This window comes from Melospiza georgiana, chromosome Z (assembly GCF_028018845.1).
Source record: "Melospiza georgiana isolate bMelGeo1 chromosome Z, bMelGeo1.pri, whole genome shotgun sequence".
Classification (NCBI taxonomy): Eukaryota; Metazoa; Chordata; class Aves; order Passeriformes; family Passerellidae; genus Melospiza; species Melospiza georgiana.
This window is the reverse complement of record NC_080465.1, coordinates 37742748-37759927: the sequence shown is the minus strand read 5'-3', so window position 1 is coordinate 37759927 and position 17180 is coordinate 37742748. Positions and strand designations below refer to the sequence as shown.

General features: G+C 37.4%; 1 protein-coding gene across 1 annotated transcript in view; it reads left to right on the top strand.

The window, feature by feature from the left end:
- Positions 1 to 14844, top strand: part of KDM4C (lysine demethylase 4C) — a 252376-nt gene extending 237532 nt beyond the window's left edge. The window contains exons 20-22 of the mRNA XM_058043746.1: positions 7763 to 7882; positions 11631 to 11723; positions 13491 to 14844. Of these exons, the coding sequence (XP_057899729.1) occupies positions 7763 to 7882; positions 11631 to 11723; positions 13491 to 13667 (390 nt within the window). The 3' untranslated portion in view covers positions 13668 to 14844. The remainder of the gene's footprint in view (positions 1 to 7762; positions 7883 to 11630; positions 11724 to 13490) is intronic.
- Positions 14845 to 17180: the final 2336 nt, after the last annotated feature.

Sequence of the window (17180 nt, the reverse complement as noted above, 5' to 3'; positions counted from 1 at the left end):
AACAATACAGAAAGGATCTCTTTCACCAGGCATACTGTGGGGCTGAAGCCAAGCTTCTGCTTACCTCTGCCTTTTGCCATTACATCTTGCTTGATTGCATGGACAAGAACATACTGTTGGAAAGTTGGAAGAACTTTCTAATACAGAAAGCTGTGGCAGCACTATGAACTGGATTCTTACACAGTCTTTCTGGAAAACTGCTGTTGAGTGATTGAAATATGTCTTCCTAGATGGTTATGGTGTCATATGATACAGAAATAATGAGTGACTTTGAAAGATGAGAAATACATTCAGCTAAAATAATTGTTACAAATACCATGTTTGAGCTAACATTTCAACTATCTTTAAACTGATAGCATCTCAGGAAAAATAATCCCAGTCAGGCTCTGTGTATTTTTATTCTAATCCATTACCATTAAGTGAAATAATTTATTAAATTTCTGTATATTTTATTTTCTTGCTGTGTTTACAATGCCATACAGCAAAAAACAGATTAGAAGTACATACTAGTTCACAAAACCTATTGCAAGAGTCACACTTAACCACTTCTAACCTGCGTTGTTTATGTCAATTATACCATCAGTGGTATTTGACAACAATTTCAATAAACAGTGGAGCATTTTGTATCTTGTTTTTGAAACAAAGCAAATCAGGAAGTGAAAGCCAGGAGTGTCAAGGTGACGCAGAAATGTTTGTTAGGTGACACTGAGAAAATACCGTAATTTGAATACAATTTAAGCAAACAAAAATAATTTATTTTCAATACAGTCTAAACCAAAATAATTTGAAAAATAACAAAGCTCAGTACAGTGTCTGCCAGTTAAATAGATAAACAGTTCTATTAGTATTCAGGAAGATAAAACAGTAGCTCCTGAGGTTGTTCACAGGATTGGGATTGCTCAGTTAAAACACTCCTGAAGAAAAAGGTGCCAGCTGGATTTGTTTTCTTAGTTAATGCTTGATGACAGTTGACTGCTCTGTGTTACGGATTTTGTAGAGTCATCCCCCTGGGAGTAGGGTGGAAGAATGTTACTGATATGGTAGATTTGAAACTTGTTTAATTCATTCCAAAAGAATTAAATGGTTTAGAAAAAGAGGAGATTATTCTACCTGTATAAAAATTTACTTTAAATTTATGCCAGTTGATGAATGTAAACCTCAGGTTTGTAGACAGTGATATAAGTGTCATGGGTTTGACATTGGCTAAATGCCAGTGCACCCATGAAAAATTATTGACTCATTCTCTTCTGCTATAGTTGAGCGGAGGAGAGGAAAACAGAAATTAAAGGGTGTTCATGACTTGAGATAAGGATTGTGAAGGAAAAACTTTAAGGACAGAACATGCTCAAAAACTTAAAAGTTGTAAAGAAAAAATTAATTGACAGAAATAAAAGAGAATAATGAAAACTAAAATAAACATTTAGCACACTTTCCCCCCCAACCCTTCTTTCTTTCCCACTGACAGTGCAGGGAGACAAATACGTGGTTTTCAGTCAGTCTGTCACTTCTAAAAGTCTTCCTTCAGTTCACTTAGGGAGAGTTTCTTTTGCTATGCTGTGGGATCCTTCCTGCAGGAGACAGTTCTCTGTGAATTTCTCCAACATGGTTCTAATTTTCATGAGTAGCCGTCCCACCTGACCCTCCCATGGCCAAAGCAGTTATCCAACAACTGTTTTTTTCTTAGGCCATTAGTTCACAGGATGTAGTTTTTAAGGATGAGGTGCTCTAGTATAAAAGCAAGGGTCCTCTTCCTCTATCTCTGGAAGCAAGGGTTCTCTCTCTCTGTTCCAGACTCTCACCAGATTACAGCTTTTCAGCATCCACACACTCCAGTGCGAGCTCCTTTTTCTCGTGAGCTGCAGGTGAATGCTGCATCCCTTCATGCACTTTATGAACTACAGGGAAACAGTTTGTTGTGTTATAGTCCTCACCATGGCTTGCAGAAGAATCTCAGCGCACCTGAGCGCACCTCCTCCTCTCCCTCCCTCCTTTTCATCGACCTTAGTGTCACCATATTGTTCTCCCTGCGTGTCTCCTTTTCCTTTTTTCTGACTCAGGAGAGAATTGCTGTCCACAGGTTCATTTATTCTCAAGCTGTATCAACTGGAAAGTTTCTATAGAGTTCTGCAGCACTGAAAGGTTGATCCCAACCAGGGTCCACATCGGGGAATTGCTCTCCATGCTTCTCACTGCCAGTCACATGGTCCCTGCCAGAGCTGTGGGAACTGTGCCGGCTCCATTCAGTACCTTCCTTCATCTGGGCCATTGAAAAGGAAAAGCTGCTGCCACTGCTTCTGCCCTTTTGTCCGCAGCACAGCTGGCTATAAGTAGCTAAGAGAGTAAAGTTAATTGCGAGCCATGCTGAGGTGGCAGCCACCACGTGGCGCCACCCCAGTTGCACTTTCTGGCCACGTGGCCGCTCGCAGATTGGGATGGCAGAAGCTGCTTCTGGCCTTGGCTGCTCACAGCCTCAGTCTCGGGGCTGCTTGCAGCACTGGGCTGGCTCCTGGCTGCATGGCCTGGCTGGGCCCTCCCCCACCCCTCCAAGGAGAGGGAGAAAGAGGAATTGAGTGCCTTCTTTCCTTCTTATCATCACAGAGGTTTTGCTAACTTCTCTAATTGGGCCAGCCAATGTGTCAATCGTCACAGCCTTTAGAGATTGGCTCTGCTGGACGTAGTAGAAGTTCTGATGGGCTTCTTTGTCAGAAGCAGCCTCTGTGGCTTCCTCTGCCCCATTAAAAAGGAAATTGCGTTAACACAGTAATAAAAAAATTTATGCTTATTCAGATGAGTTAGTGGTCAATATGAGTAACTTTCAAGAGGGAGCCACTTGCAGAAAATACTCACATTTAATAGTGTATGCCATACATTTTCCAAGTTGTTGGCCTTCTCTTTTCATGCATAGGAAAGAAATCTTAATCTTTACTGTATTGGGGTTGTTTTATATATATGAATTTTTAGAGCCATGTTCAGGAAAATGTCTCAGGAATAGTCATTAGCTTTAGAGAAAGGTCTTCAGACTTCCTACTTATGGATTGCAAATGTTTTTTACCTTGTAATGTTTTATTCTTTTCTCCCCTAGTAAGCTCACTGTAAGAGCACAGATATCAGAACTGAGTTTACTGATCTCCCACTCTGATCTGATCTAATTGAATATTGATATTATTCATTCTGATAGGAGACATTTTACAGAATGTTTATGTATGAGGGGAGGCAAAGAGCAGCTTTGAAAGCAAGCACACTAATCTAAGTTATCAATTGCAGGATCAAGTTGGGGATCTTCATCATCACACCTCATGTATGCTCTCCTGAGTTAGGGTGAAATCACCTGTCATCCAAACCATTAACAAGAGCCAGGTGATATGATGGACCCCTGGATTTGAATAGACGTGTGTTGGTGGTTTTCTATGAGATTATTATTGTTTTCTGCAGCAGTTTTAAATATTTGCCTACTGTTGGGTTTATACCTCCCCTAAAAGATGCCATATTGGCCACATTTCTTATTTTTAAACAAGTTTTTTGAGATACAATGACCAGTGCTCTCCCCAGCAGTAGACAGTACCAGACAGCTTCCTGTGCCACACTGACTGGAAGGAACTCCTTCTCCACAGAAGAGAGTCACTTCCCCTGCGCCCAGCAATGACATGAGGCTATATAGAATAACCTCCAGGCCCCATCCATGGCCCTTCCTGGCTACTGCAAAAATTAACCCTGTCCTTTCCAGAACCAGGACACCATCACAGAAGGCCTCTAGATCAATCAGGCATGATTTACCCTTAGTGAAGCCATGCTGGCTGTCTTGGATCACCTCCTTGTCTTGCATGTGCCTTAATATGGCTTCCAGGAAAATCTGCTCCTTGATCGTCTCATGCACAGAGGTGAAGCTCAAAGGTCTGTATTTTCCTGACTCTACTTTCTTCTCATTTAAAAAATAGAAAAGATATTTCCTTTTACAGTCACCAAGAACTTTGTCTGACTACTCTGAATTTTCAAATATGATAGAGTGGCTTGGGAAAAGCACCAGCCAGTTCCCTCTGGACTCTAGGCTGCATATCACCAGGGCTCATAGACTGGTACCTTTTCAAGTTCATCAGGTGGAGTCAAACCTGTGCTTGGCTTACAGTGGAAGGAACACTGATCCTGCAAGCCCATATAGAGGTTCAGAGGGTAGATACTTGTTTTCAGTTGGCTCCTTTGGATGAAATCTAAAAGAAGTCAAAAGGTCTTATAGTCTTACAATTAATAAAAAAATATTGAGTTTGAGATAGCTGATTTAATAACAAAATAATCAGGGAAACATTGTTGAAATGAAATTTTTGGCATCCAAGGTACATCAGTTTTTAATGGCTTAGGAAAATAGTCTCAATAGTTAGTAAGTTCATCTTAGACCAGAATATCTATACCTCTTTGCCTTAATTTAGGGGAAAGCATTTGAATGTATTTGAAGATATTTTCTTCAAGTGTCATGATCGCAACATTTCAAGTTCCTGGATTCCAGTGCATGCTTCAGGTGCAATCTTCCTGATATTTTCTTAGTGTGACTCCACAGTTCCTAGACTGTGTGAACCATCATCTGCCACTGCAGTTGGATTTGTTACTTGCAAATTCTGTGTCTGGCCTTAATAAATCAAACCAACCTCTCTGGTAAAAACAACAGAATGTCAGAAGAAAAATAGAAGAAATGTCTTCTTTATCTGCAATGCTCTGCATATGAATTCCTTCAGGACAGCATAGAAGAGAACCCAAGTATTTCAAAATGGATTTCCAAAATCTATTGCAAATAGATTGCATACTATTTTAGTTTAGTGTATATAATGAATTCCAAAATAAATGTTTCTAAACTCAGAAAGTACTACCTTTAATAAACAAGAAAACATTCAGAATTATTATTATTACTTACAGGTTATGCACTTGAAGTGTCTCTTTGAATAGCTGTAAACCTAACACTGTGGAGACCATATCTGCAGTAATGTGTCTAATTATGGTCTTACCTGTATAAGAAGGGTGTGGACATAGAGGAACAAATATGGTAAAAGGATATGAAAGTGATGGAGGAACTGTAGCATCTGTGATATGAGGAAACTGACAGAGCTGGGACTGTTCAGGAGAGAAGTAGACTCAGAAGGATCTCATCCAAATATGTCAACATGTGATGTGGGAAGTAAAAAGGATAAAGCCACACACTTCTGGGTGATGCAGAATGACAGGAAGAAAGACATCAGGTACCAACTGAAATACAGGAAATTCCTCAACACAGGATTTTTCTTCACTTAAGAAAATACTCTTTCACTGTGAGACTTGTTGAATGCTTGGATTAATGGTCCAGGGAGGCCTTGAAGTATTCATCTTTAGGGACAGCTAGTCATGGTTGGAGTTGGAGCTCTGAGCTCTGCAACAGCGGGAATGTGAAACTGGACATATAAGTGAATTGTATTTTCAGTACATGATTTGTCCATTTCTATAAAGATGGAAATATATTATGTAATTTTATGGGAAATGTGCATGGTTTATAAGCTGAATGTAGATGGAGCCCACGCTGTATCTTATTTACAGCTGGTATGGGGATGTTGAAGGATTGTTATACCAACCATATGCTGTCTGACTTCTTGTTATATGAGAAAAAAGTGAGGTTGCATTTTTGCCATTTTGTCAATCTAAGAAATGGGTCTTATCATTCCCAAGAAAATTGTAAAAATTATTTGTGTAGTAAAAAGAGAATCTCAAATGGTTATGATCCTATGAAAATAAAAAGTAGGAGCTCTGGTAGGAATTAATAAAAACTAGTACCAATTTACCAAATATTGTTCCATAGACTAAGACATTGTGATGATACATGAAGAATGAGGTTGTCATTTGTCTGGTTATTTGCATGAGGACTCAATTTTCCAAATGAGCAATTCCATTAGCTATCCTAGAGTCTGTGAGATATTTTTTCTTGTGGAAGTTGCAAAGGGAGTAATTCATGCTGGGCTTTTGTTCTTGGAAAATTAATGTTAGGCTTGACATTGTTGTTAGATTGTTTGTTTTCAGGAAATTTATTCCATTCCATGATGCATTTTAAAAGTTCATTTCAAGACATATAGCCAAGACTCTTTTTTTGTACTTTTGCAATAAATAGATAGCGGAAGAAACATCATAATGACAATAACCACTTTGACAGTCATCAGTAAGAAGAGAACAACTAAGAATACAGTCTAATTTAATTTATAGTCAGAGCCATGATAGCATTTAGTAATCCCTGTCCCCTGCAAAGTCATAACTGTTCTACTGCAGCAGCCATCCTTTCCTCCTGCCTCTCCTGAAAGTATTAGGAAGGGTAATACAGTAATTCCACCTACTCCAACTGTGTGTTGATGTTGAAAGGATATATCTTTCTGTGGTTATCATAGCAACCTTTGCTGGGCAAACACAGAGGCTATATTTTAAAGCCTTTGCAAAACACCTGAGGGGTGACAGAGACAGTATTGTCATGTAGGAAGGTGTTTATGTGAAAATCCAGCTTTTAATTTCTTTTATCCCATGTTGAATCAAACTCATGGATTAAGATACGTGTGATTAAAATCAGTTTATAAAGGTTGGATTTGGCTAGAATGATATTACATCAAGATAATGTCCAAGTGAGGATCACTGGAGTGCATTTTTGCTCCCAAATTTTGAGTTCTTTGTCATGATGATCATTGGCCTCGGTTGGAAGTGAATTGTTGAACTCAAAATACAAATATTTTTCTAAGTTATTCTATGTAAATCTAAGAAAATGGTGATAGTATTGTGGCAACCTGAGATAGTACCAGGTCACTGAGTCCTTATACCTGTGTCCTTGTCTTTGTCTTCTCTCTTCCCACTGTAGGCCATTTATGAGCTCAGGTAATGTGGTCACTAAGTCCTCTCACACCCAGGAGAATACCACTCAGTTAGCAGTAATTTACATTGCAGGTCTTTTGATGTAGTCACTATGAAGGAGAGATGCCTTTGTTGGAGTGAGGATTTGAACAGAGAATTGATGGGCCCAGATGTGCCACATCATTTTTGCGTCCTTTTCTTTTTTCCTCATGTGAGCAGCTGCTGTTACAAGTGTGTGGTTGGCGTACTCTGAAAATGAGTCATGTAGGTCATACTGAGACATATGAGAAGAACATGTTGCAGCTACTGATGCTCTGATATGCTCAACAAGTCAGGCACAAAAGTTGACCAAACCATTGGAACAAAAGTGCTTTATATTCTACAGAAAAAAATATTTTCCCCCAATTTTTTTTCACAAGCATTTGGATTCTTTTATTGTTTCTCCATCAGCTAAGCAAAAAGCTCACTGGCATTCTCACCATTTATGATTTGATCCATGTATGTGTCCGTCAGCAAAGATAGAATCCAGCAAAAAATGTGCTGTGGTTAACGAAATATGAACTACTTGCATATGTAAAAGAGAAAGCATTTGCACATATGCAATTGCACTTTAGTGATCCTTATTTTCAGTGTGTGTTAGAAATTAATTTTGGTCAAAGTGTATCATAGTTGCTGATAGCTATCTGATTTATGTGTATGTTGTCTTGCCAATGCAGCATCAAACTGTAAAGAGTGTTTCTCTGGTCAGTATTTAATTTTCATAAGGGCTAACATTAGCATTAGGCTGTTAGCAGGATTATAAAACTTGAAACATGCATGGTAATAAATCTTTTCCAATTACCAAGTTGTAAAAGCATCTTACTGGTAATTTCAGTGCAGTGGCTCACTCACTGATTTGAGAATCCATCTTCTTTGTAAATAGAGCAGAGATTGCCTAAGGCTGGGTCCACCTGCAGAGGGAGAGGTTGTCCAAGTGAAATGGCCTGATGGAAAACTGTATGGTGCAAAGTACCTGGGAACAAATACAGCTCACATGTATCAGGTGAGTATCTATGTTTATTACCATGCACTTGCTAGGATGTCTTTATTGTAAATTGCTCATTTGGCTCTAGCATTGGAGTGGCCAGCCACACTTGGAAAGGAAGACTGGAAAGGCTGGAGCGTGAATTCTTATTGTAACTGCTACCACACTTTAACTAATATGTAAAACTTTCTAACGTTTCTAACTTTCTAACAGTGCTGTGCACTGTTTGGGAGAGAGATTTTACTTGGTCTTACAAAATCCAGAAAATTACTTGCTTTCTTTAAGAACTAAGGTAAACAGGTGGAACATTAAGATTGAAAGATGACATTTGTTATTTTCTGCAGGTTGTTTGCTTTCATTTTGTAAGTTCACAGCTAATTGTACAATTAATGACATAATATTAAGTATTGTATGAGCCTGCAATGAACCTGAGGCATTTCATTAAAGGTTGGAAGGGGAGACACTAGGAAGAAAAACGTAACATTCATTTGTCTGAGGCATTTTTTCATTAGTTAATCTAAGGAGCATTTTATCCTCAGCAAAGGCAAAAGGGAACTGAACACTGAAGGCAAAGCTAAAAAGCTGACTTCTGATTTCAGACTAACAATTACTGGATTTTTTGAGCTTGCCTTTGAGAAAAATCAGTCAGCAGCTTTGATTACCCAGGTGAATGGTAGAAACTGCAATAAAACAATCACAATAATAATAGCGCTTCTGAAAGAATGAGAATCTAGATCCATTTCTTTTATATATATGTAATAATTTTCACTTATGTAACTCTTTTCATCAGGGGGCCTCACATTACTGTACCAAAATGGCAAATTTACTGTTATATCTCTAGATAAATTAAGGCACAGGGAAACCAAATTACTTGTTGCATTGACCTTCTCACTTTTCCAATGACTTGCAATCGAATTCAAGCACTCAAATGCCTAAAGTCTTGAACTAGTCTCTAAATCTTACCTCGTCCCTTATATTTAGCAGCTGTATTATGTTGAGAAGGTTGAAAGTTCTTTATAAAGTATGAAGATTATTTTTCTGTAGTAACATTTATCTTCAAATTGTTTATCTTTTGAGCAGCTAGTCTTCTGAGGAATACTGTGAGGAAAATTAGATGAATGTTGTTGTCTTTCATATTTGAAGGAATTTGACGTAGTCAATACAAACGTCTTATTTTAGACCTCTTGAACAACATGATGAAATTAGTGTTGTTTAAGGAAAATGGATAAGCATGTGGATGCTCAGCAAGATTCAGAGTTCCTCAGCTAAATTACTTCTAACACTCTGTATAATGGTGGGAAATTACAGAGTTTAAAGATTAGAGGGAGCCCATATTGCAATACATAGAACTGTAGAGACAAGCAAGTATTTCGCCTTCAGGATGAGAGAGGAGGCTGCCTGTAGCCACAGATTGCAAAAAGTTTATGACAGGAAGGGTGCAAGATTAACTTCAAGGCCAGTTCTTACTCTGGTCTTTCTAAACAGTATCTAAAAGCTCCCAGGACTCACATATAAACAAAGGTTTATTGTCATCTGTTGTGATCTGTGTTGCACCTCTGGGATTCTCTTACCCAGTCTTTTGCATGATTTCTTAGATCTCATAAGGCAAATCTGTTCTAGTTGAAAAATTTTGTGAATTTTTATCACGTTCATCAGACATTTGTCACAAATGCAGCAGTACTTGAGCATGTAGGAGCTATGGCAAAATGCACCAGAATTTGTGTCATACAGTTTTCATTTGTCAGCCAGTATCCTATACAATCCCTAAGCAGAGCTAAACCTGCCAAATGAAGCAGGTGCTCAAGTGAAATTATTAATGTGATCTACAGCTGATTTCTTGATGATTTCTGATATTGAGGTTCACAATTGAGTTAGAGTTTATTAAATTATCCATTCACTCCATTAATTGCTTTCTGACAGTTTTTCCTTCGATTTATGATGTGCTTGTAGAAAAAATCTCATGAAGATCGTAACATCACACAGTACAGCAGCAGAATCTAAGTGAAATAACTTACCGTATAAAATGATGATTTGAAATGTAGGATCTGCAATCTGAATTGAATTGGAGTGATTTGGGATTGTGGGTTTATATTTTGCATGAATCATGATGCTATTGAAAGTCTTAGAGAAGCTCTTGTGTTTACTGTCAAAGTGTAGGCAAATTATTTCCAGTGTGATATGCTGGATTATACCTAAAGAACTTCCACTTACTCTTCATTTTAAATGTGCAACATAGTTCATACTGCAAGCATGGCATTCTCTGGTATGGAATAATTGCATCCTACTGCACACTGTGAGTAAAAACAAATATACTGACCATTTAAGAAGAGATTTTCTTATCACATGGAATGTCAATCTCCTACCCAGTTTTTTCACCAGGGATGCAAAAAACATTATTACCAACTGTAATATGCAAAAATATTACCAAATGCATTGTGCAGGAAGGAGCAGGAATAGCAGAAAGACTGTTCTTGCACCCTGGATTGCCATCATTTAATTAAACAAGCTTAAGGCAAATTGACCTTTAAGTTCCTCTGACATACTGCTAACAGAGTAGGCTTATGGGGTTAGTAACAGGAGCAGAAAGGAGTAAGGATGACTCTTGTGATTTTATTATCCATTTGTGTCCTCTATGCATTTTAAATGCATTCCAGATTTGTGCAGCCCTATTAGTTGCAGTGGAAAAATTGGTTTTAAGGAAGTTAATAGATCATAGTCTGTATCCTGGCTTTTGAGAATGGATATATGGATTTTTCAGCTGTTCACATATCAATCTGACATACTCAGCTACAGCAAGCTTTTAATTTGAAAAAAACACAGTCCATTTACAAATTCAAATGCATGATTGTTCATTTGTATCTGTAATAATACTTTTGATAAGTCAGTATTCTCCTATGTTTGATATAGGTGCTTATTCTTCTAGTCCAGTGTGCTGCTGTCGTTCACATAGTCTCATTAAATTACCTGAGGATGTACAATGGGACTTCTAATTTTTATACCAAAATTTAAATTAGCATTTTTGTGGGAGCTAAACTGCAGTCACAGATAATAGCTGAAGTTCACAACTGTTAGATGAAGTATTAAACTAGAGGAAAAAATCAGCAGCTACTGAAAAAGCTTAAATGCTTCAAAGCCTCAGCATTTTAACATTCCTCACACCTAGTTACATTTCCTTTCTCATTTTCTGCTAACAGGGTTCATATTGGATTAAATCTAAACCTAAGCATGATAAAGCTTTTCATCTTCTGAACAGAGCATTTAAAAGAAATTCCATCAGATTCAATAAAATTCTGTTAACTGGTATTTCCTTAGTTGTCACTCACACTTTCTTTTGACATGATCTTCCTCAACCTTGAATCACAGGATGTTAAAATTAATTTTTTATTTATCAGAAGCAAGTTAAGAATTAGAGACAAATAAAAATGACACAAGGACATTTTAATATGTCACTCCTGCAAACTAATGTTGCCTGTCTTGTTACTGTTCAGCATTCCTAATCTAAAAACTTCTACTTCCTTATATATGTGTCAGTGCTGATTTTGAAGTCTTTTGCTTAGATATTATTTCCAATGAAGTATATGTTGCAATTCTGAGGAAATAATATTTTTTATGTTTCAGCCTAATTTTGTGCTAAAACAGATAGCAAAATGTCTGTATATGTCTTCTTTGCTTACATATATATTTTCATATGGAAATATTTCCAGGAACTTCCTGCAAGAGGTAATTATTATTTTATTTTCAAATTCTCTTTTTTTTTTTCAATTAGGTGGAGTTTGAAGATGGTTCTCAAATAGTAATGAAGAGAGAAGAAATATATACACTGGATGAAGAGCTTCCTAAGAGAGTAAAAGCACGTTTAGTGAGTATTTGCCGATGTTAACTTTGTAATATGTGTATATGCTCAAAAGACCAATAACACTGTACTAGGATTTATTTCGGATTTTCGGTTTAAACAGACTCATGTTTTGTGAAGCCTGTGCTCTTCAGAGTGGCTAAATCAGCCCAATCATCTCTCCATTTGCTAGTGAGATGGTTAGTTGTTCTTCCAGTACAGGCAAATGCTGTTGTCAGACATAATTTTTTTCTCCTAAAAGGGACATGGTGTTTGCTTGGTCTGTCGGATCAGGAATGACCAAGTTAGTAAACATTTAATTTGACAGACATTCTGTTCTTTCAGTTTACTTATAACAGATAATGTTTTTTAGAAACTTTCCAGCTTCTCAGAGCTTTGTGATTTTAAAAGCCTTAATTTAATAAAAAGAAAATTAACTTCTTGTAAGAAACCATATAACTGATCAAAACTCATTAATGTTGCTGGGAGGATTTATCAGCATTTCACTAGTCTTTGGTTTAAAACCAAATCTTTGCTGCTTTTTTTAAGGTTCCTGCTGTTTCAAACAACATCCACCAGCTACATTTTTATGTATGTATGCCTAGTGGGAAAGTGTTGAACCTCACAGAGAGTGTAACTCATAGAGGTTGAAAAGGGGAAGTACTTCTGTACATTTGTTGGAGGGGATGACTGTTTTTACCTGTCTTAAGACATTTTTTTCTGATGTAAAGTGCACTGGTCAAATATTCTAGGTCAAATATTCTAGGTCATGTAAGTGAATTTGGGATAAATTCACAAATATTTCAGTGTCCTGACTAGGGTTAAGATAGATGTCTTGGAAAATGTTAAAAGAACCATCTAATGGGGCTTTTTATTATACTTGGAAAGCATACCTTGACTTTTTTTCTTTAGAATGCAGGGTAATAATAAGAATAATAGCAATGGGGTTTATTATATTGTTTTTAAAATTTATTTTTTAGAAATCAATGTCTTTTTATTTATTTGCATATTAACTTCATTAAGGAGTTAACTATAGATTTAAATCATTAAATTTGGCCAGCTGACTAAAAAGCACCACAACAGTTATTGAGACTTCTGCATGATTTTTTACTAGTGCCTTCAATTTTAGAAATATACAGGTCAGTCCTCAAGCCATGCCAAACAGCTCCTTCCCCTCCTTGTGCTGAACACAGTGGAAGTTAAAGATGGCCTATGATCCTGTTTCTGTCTATTGAAGTAAAAGACACCAGTTTATTCTAAATGATGTTTTACTTAATCTTGGGAGTTCTTCCATGACTCCAGCAGTGTAAGTTGGTCCAAAATATTTTGCCTCTGATTCTACCCAAATGGCTTGTTGTTTGTTGTTCCACTGCTTTGTTAGTGGGGATTCCCAACTGGTGTAAATTTGGTGACGGGTGACCAAACTGTGACCCTGAGTCTTTGCAAATTAGGCAGTGCCCAGGCTTCTTTTCAGGCATCCATGACATAGTACCTTGCATTTAAAACTTTCCTGAATAATACAAGGTGGTGAATATTACATGACACTGCTAGGATCAAACCTGCCCAACAGTTGCATCACTTCCATGTCACTGTTTTCTTTCATGAAAATTTCATGATAATTCACCTAGAATTATCATGACTGTGTGATCCCTGGATAAAATCCAGACTAACAACAGATGTTATTTACATGTTTCCAATGAACACTACAGACATAGAGAATTTAATGCAGAATAGGACATGCAAAATATGGAAAGATAAAAATTGTATGTATGTGTAATTAATGTCTGGTTTTAGTCTACAGCTTCTGACATGAGATTTGAAGACACATTTTATGGAGCAGATATTATCTTGGGAGAGAAGAAAAGGCAGAGAGTATTGAGTTCTCGCTTTAAGAATGAATATGTGGATGATCCAGGATACCGCACCTTCTTAAAAAGCTCATTCCAGAAAAAATGCCAGAAAGGACTTTAAAGGAAGCAAGAGAAGAGAAAGGGTTCTTAATTAAAAAGCATGCAGCGGTATTTCCTATTGGGTTTTTTAATTGAACACTCCGTTTTACAGTGAACTAATCCATACACCAGCCTTGTAATCTGAAGTACTTGAGTTCTGATTTCATCAGTTAGTGTATTTAAGAATTTGTAATATTTTGCGTTATAAAACCAGTGGAAAACCAGGAGAGATTACTAAATGATATGCTGAGGAGAAGTTTCGGTCCTGCTCTCATTGAAATAAGTGGTAAAATTCCCTTTGAATTCTTTGATTCGCAATTCTGAGAAGGAGACATTTTAGTAAATAGAGGTAGTGTCAGTGGCCTACTTTTTCCTGCACATAGGAAAGGATGTTAAGTTCCAGAATAGGAGTTTTTGTAAAACATTTTTAAAACAAAACCAGATTTGTACAATACTGAGACAAAAAAGCTGTACTTCCTTTGTACAGTGCTTTTACATTTTTATGTCACTGCTGTTTTCACTAGGATTTGATGTGGACTCAGCTATTGACTTAGGTATTTTTGGCTTTTAAGGGAGGTATCTTCAGCACAGCAAGGGTATTTTGTATATTTAAAGAGACAGATTTTGGCAGTTATTTTTAAACATATTTTTCATAAGTCTATTAAAAATTGCTACTTGTAAAATATAAATTTCTTTCACTGTGTGTATGAAAATTAGAATTTAAATATATATGCTTAACAGCCTAGTTTTGAATGAATATATTAGGGCTTTTATTTTGAAATAATGTTCTAGCAATGTAATAATGTTTTAAAATAAATAAATGCTTTACTACAATTGCAACATTTTCCTGTTGATGTGATTTTAAACCCTATTTTTTCACACCTGTAGGAATCAAGAATATATGCTGTATTTTTCTGAACATAACAGAATATACCCACAGACACTCACATAGCTTAATGTTAAAATGCAGAGTTGATAAGTACTGTACTTTTATTTCTTGTCTTTCTGTCTTTGGTATCTTGACCTTTCTGGATGATTCACAGAAAACAGAAAGTCTGAATTTGTCTGAACACTTGGATATGTGAACCTGGAAGGGAGCATTATCAAAATGACATCATCTGTTTCTTGTAAATTGGACAGTCAGCAGGATTTCTGACTGTCTGCCACAGGAAAAAGAACCCTCCAAAATCCAATTTAAATCCGAGCACGGCTATTTCTAGGGCTCTGTTTGCAAAAAAACCTGAATATATGGACCCAGAGATTTTTTCTGTACAAAACCCCAGTCCTTTATATGCTGAGGCATACAGATTTTTGTTTCACTGAAGCCTTTCCATGATTATTCTTATTTTTTCAAGTGGGCAGTGAAATCTTTTCAATTGCTATGTGACACCTCAAGTGACAATGTAAGTTTTCTGTGTTACATTAACTATCTTTTCTTGTACCATGAAATCACTCAGAATCCCTTTAGTCTAAGAAATTGCTTAGCTGTGACAATTGGAATGTATGTGTAATTGATAGCACTTTCTCTAAAGGCACTGGGTTGTGGTGGATGCTGTCTGGCATATTTCACAGAATCAGGGCTCTTTTTGTTACTGCAAGGAAAAGATAAAAACTAATGACAGATTTGCAAAATGTAAGATTGCTGCTGCCTTCTGCATTACGTGCAGCTAATAATCATGCTGTATGGGGTTTGTGTGACTGGGTTTTTGTAGTGGGGTCTACAGGGGTGGCTTCGGGAAGCTTCTGGCAGAGTCAAGGCCAGCTGGCTCCAAGACAGACCCATGCTGTGCCTGAAAAACTGTACCCTGTGGAAGAGTGACACACATGACAGCAGTTTCTGCAGAACTGTTGCCCGTGTGGAGCAGTTTCTGGAGAACTTCTCCCTTCACACTGGAGAAGGTCATAGGTAGCTGTCTCCTGTGGGAGGGAACCCATGTTGGAACAGACTCCTCTCCCTGAGCAGTGGTAGGAGCCATATGTGATGAACTGACCACAAGCCCCCTTCAGTGTCATCCTGTATCTCTGCAGGGAAGGAGGAAGAGCCCAGAAAGAGGGAGATGTAGGAGGAAGGTGTTTCTAGGATTTGATTTTACTTCTCATTATCCTGCTCTGCTTTTGTTAGTAACAAATTCAGTTAATAGCCCCAGTTTGTCTTGTTTTGCCTGAGATGGTGTTTGGTTTGTGATCTCTCTCTGTCCTTAACTCATTAACTTTTTGTTGTATTCTCTTTTCCCTGTCCAGCTTTGGAGCTGAGTGGCAAAGTGGCTTTGGTGAGTGCCTGGCACTCAGCCAGGGTCAACCCATTACACCTAATTACCAATAGTTAGTTTCAAAATTCTGTGTTCTGTGGGAAGAAAGCTTTTATAATATTTCATGAAGGTTCAAAACAACTATGGCATTATTAAAAGGTTCAATTTTGGAATTGGATAGATGATGCTATATGTCAAATGCATCTTCTTTGCCTGGATCTGATATGACCTGTTGTAAAACCATGAATAAATGCCTCATTTCTGTAGAGTGGATTTTTCTCTTCAAGAGCCTTGAAATTTGCTGACTAAAGGATTGCAAATTTTTTTATAGAACATTCAGGCAAAAAGTGGGCTTGTTTCCCCTTCTACCTTTCATCAAGATCTTTACTTTGGAAGTTCTCAAAGGCACTGAAATAATTTCTGACTTTTGTAAGGTACTAGAAAATACTTCTGAGTAAATGAAAAGTGTAATTGTCATCATTGCAGTTTTGTACCTCCTGTTTCAGGACTCATGGTCTTTGCAAACTAGATGGGCTAAACAACTGGCCTGAAAAGACAGTTCCTGTTCCCTTACAATTCCTGAAAAGCCACATTTTTCTGTTCCACCGCAGATAGTGTTATGGACCTTTCAGGTGTATGAGAGAGAGAATGTGTTGGTGTGGAATGCTCTGGGAAACCAGGAGCTTGCCGCAAACTGAATCAGGTAGACAGACACCAAAACAGGATTGCTTGTTATCCACATAACCAATTCTCAGTAGCAAATTTCTCCAGTAAAACATCTGTGTGTTATTTTTCTCCTGGTGTTAGAGAGATACATCTTTTCCAGTGAAAAAGCACGCCAGCATTTGTGACCATTTGAATTACAGTGTCTGTGTGAGGAAGCATGCGATAGGGTAGGAAGAGTGAAGCCCTCCTAAAGACTGGCTAACTGAATTCCTAGGAGTATTCCTAGGAGTGGAAAAAAAGACCCAACAAACTGCCCCCCCCCAAGAATTGAATATTAATAGCAAGAGAGCACAGCATGCTCCAGGATTGGATGGGCCATGTTCTTTCTATTGCCGTATACATACACCATCAAAGTAGCTATTCTCTATAGCTGTAAGTCCTGAAGGTCATGGATGAGAACACAAAGTAATGGTTTGGTCAGGATACATAAAAATAATTTTTATTCACTCTCATCTGAAAAATATCAAGGAAGAATCTGAAGTACTTCAATTTATGCTGGCTTGTGAAGTAGAAAGCTTTAATGCTATGACTCTGATTTTCACAGCTATAAGTAAGGTCTG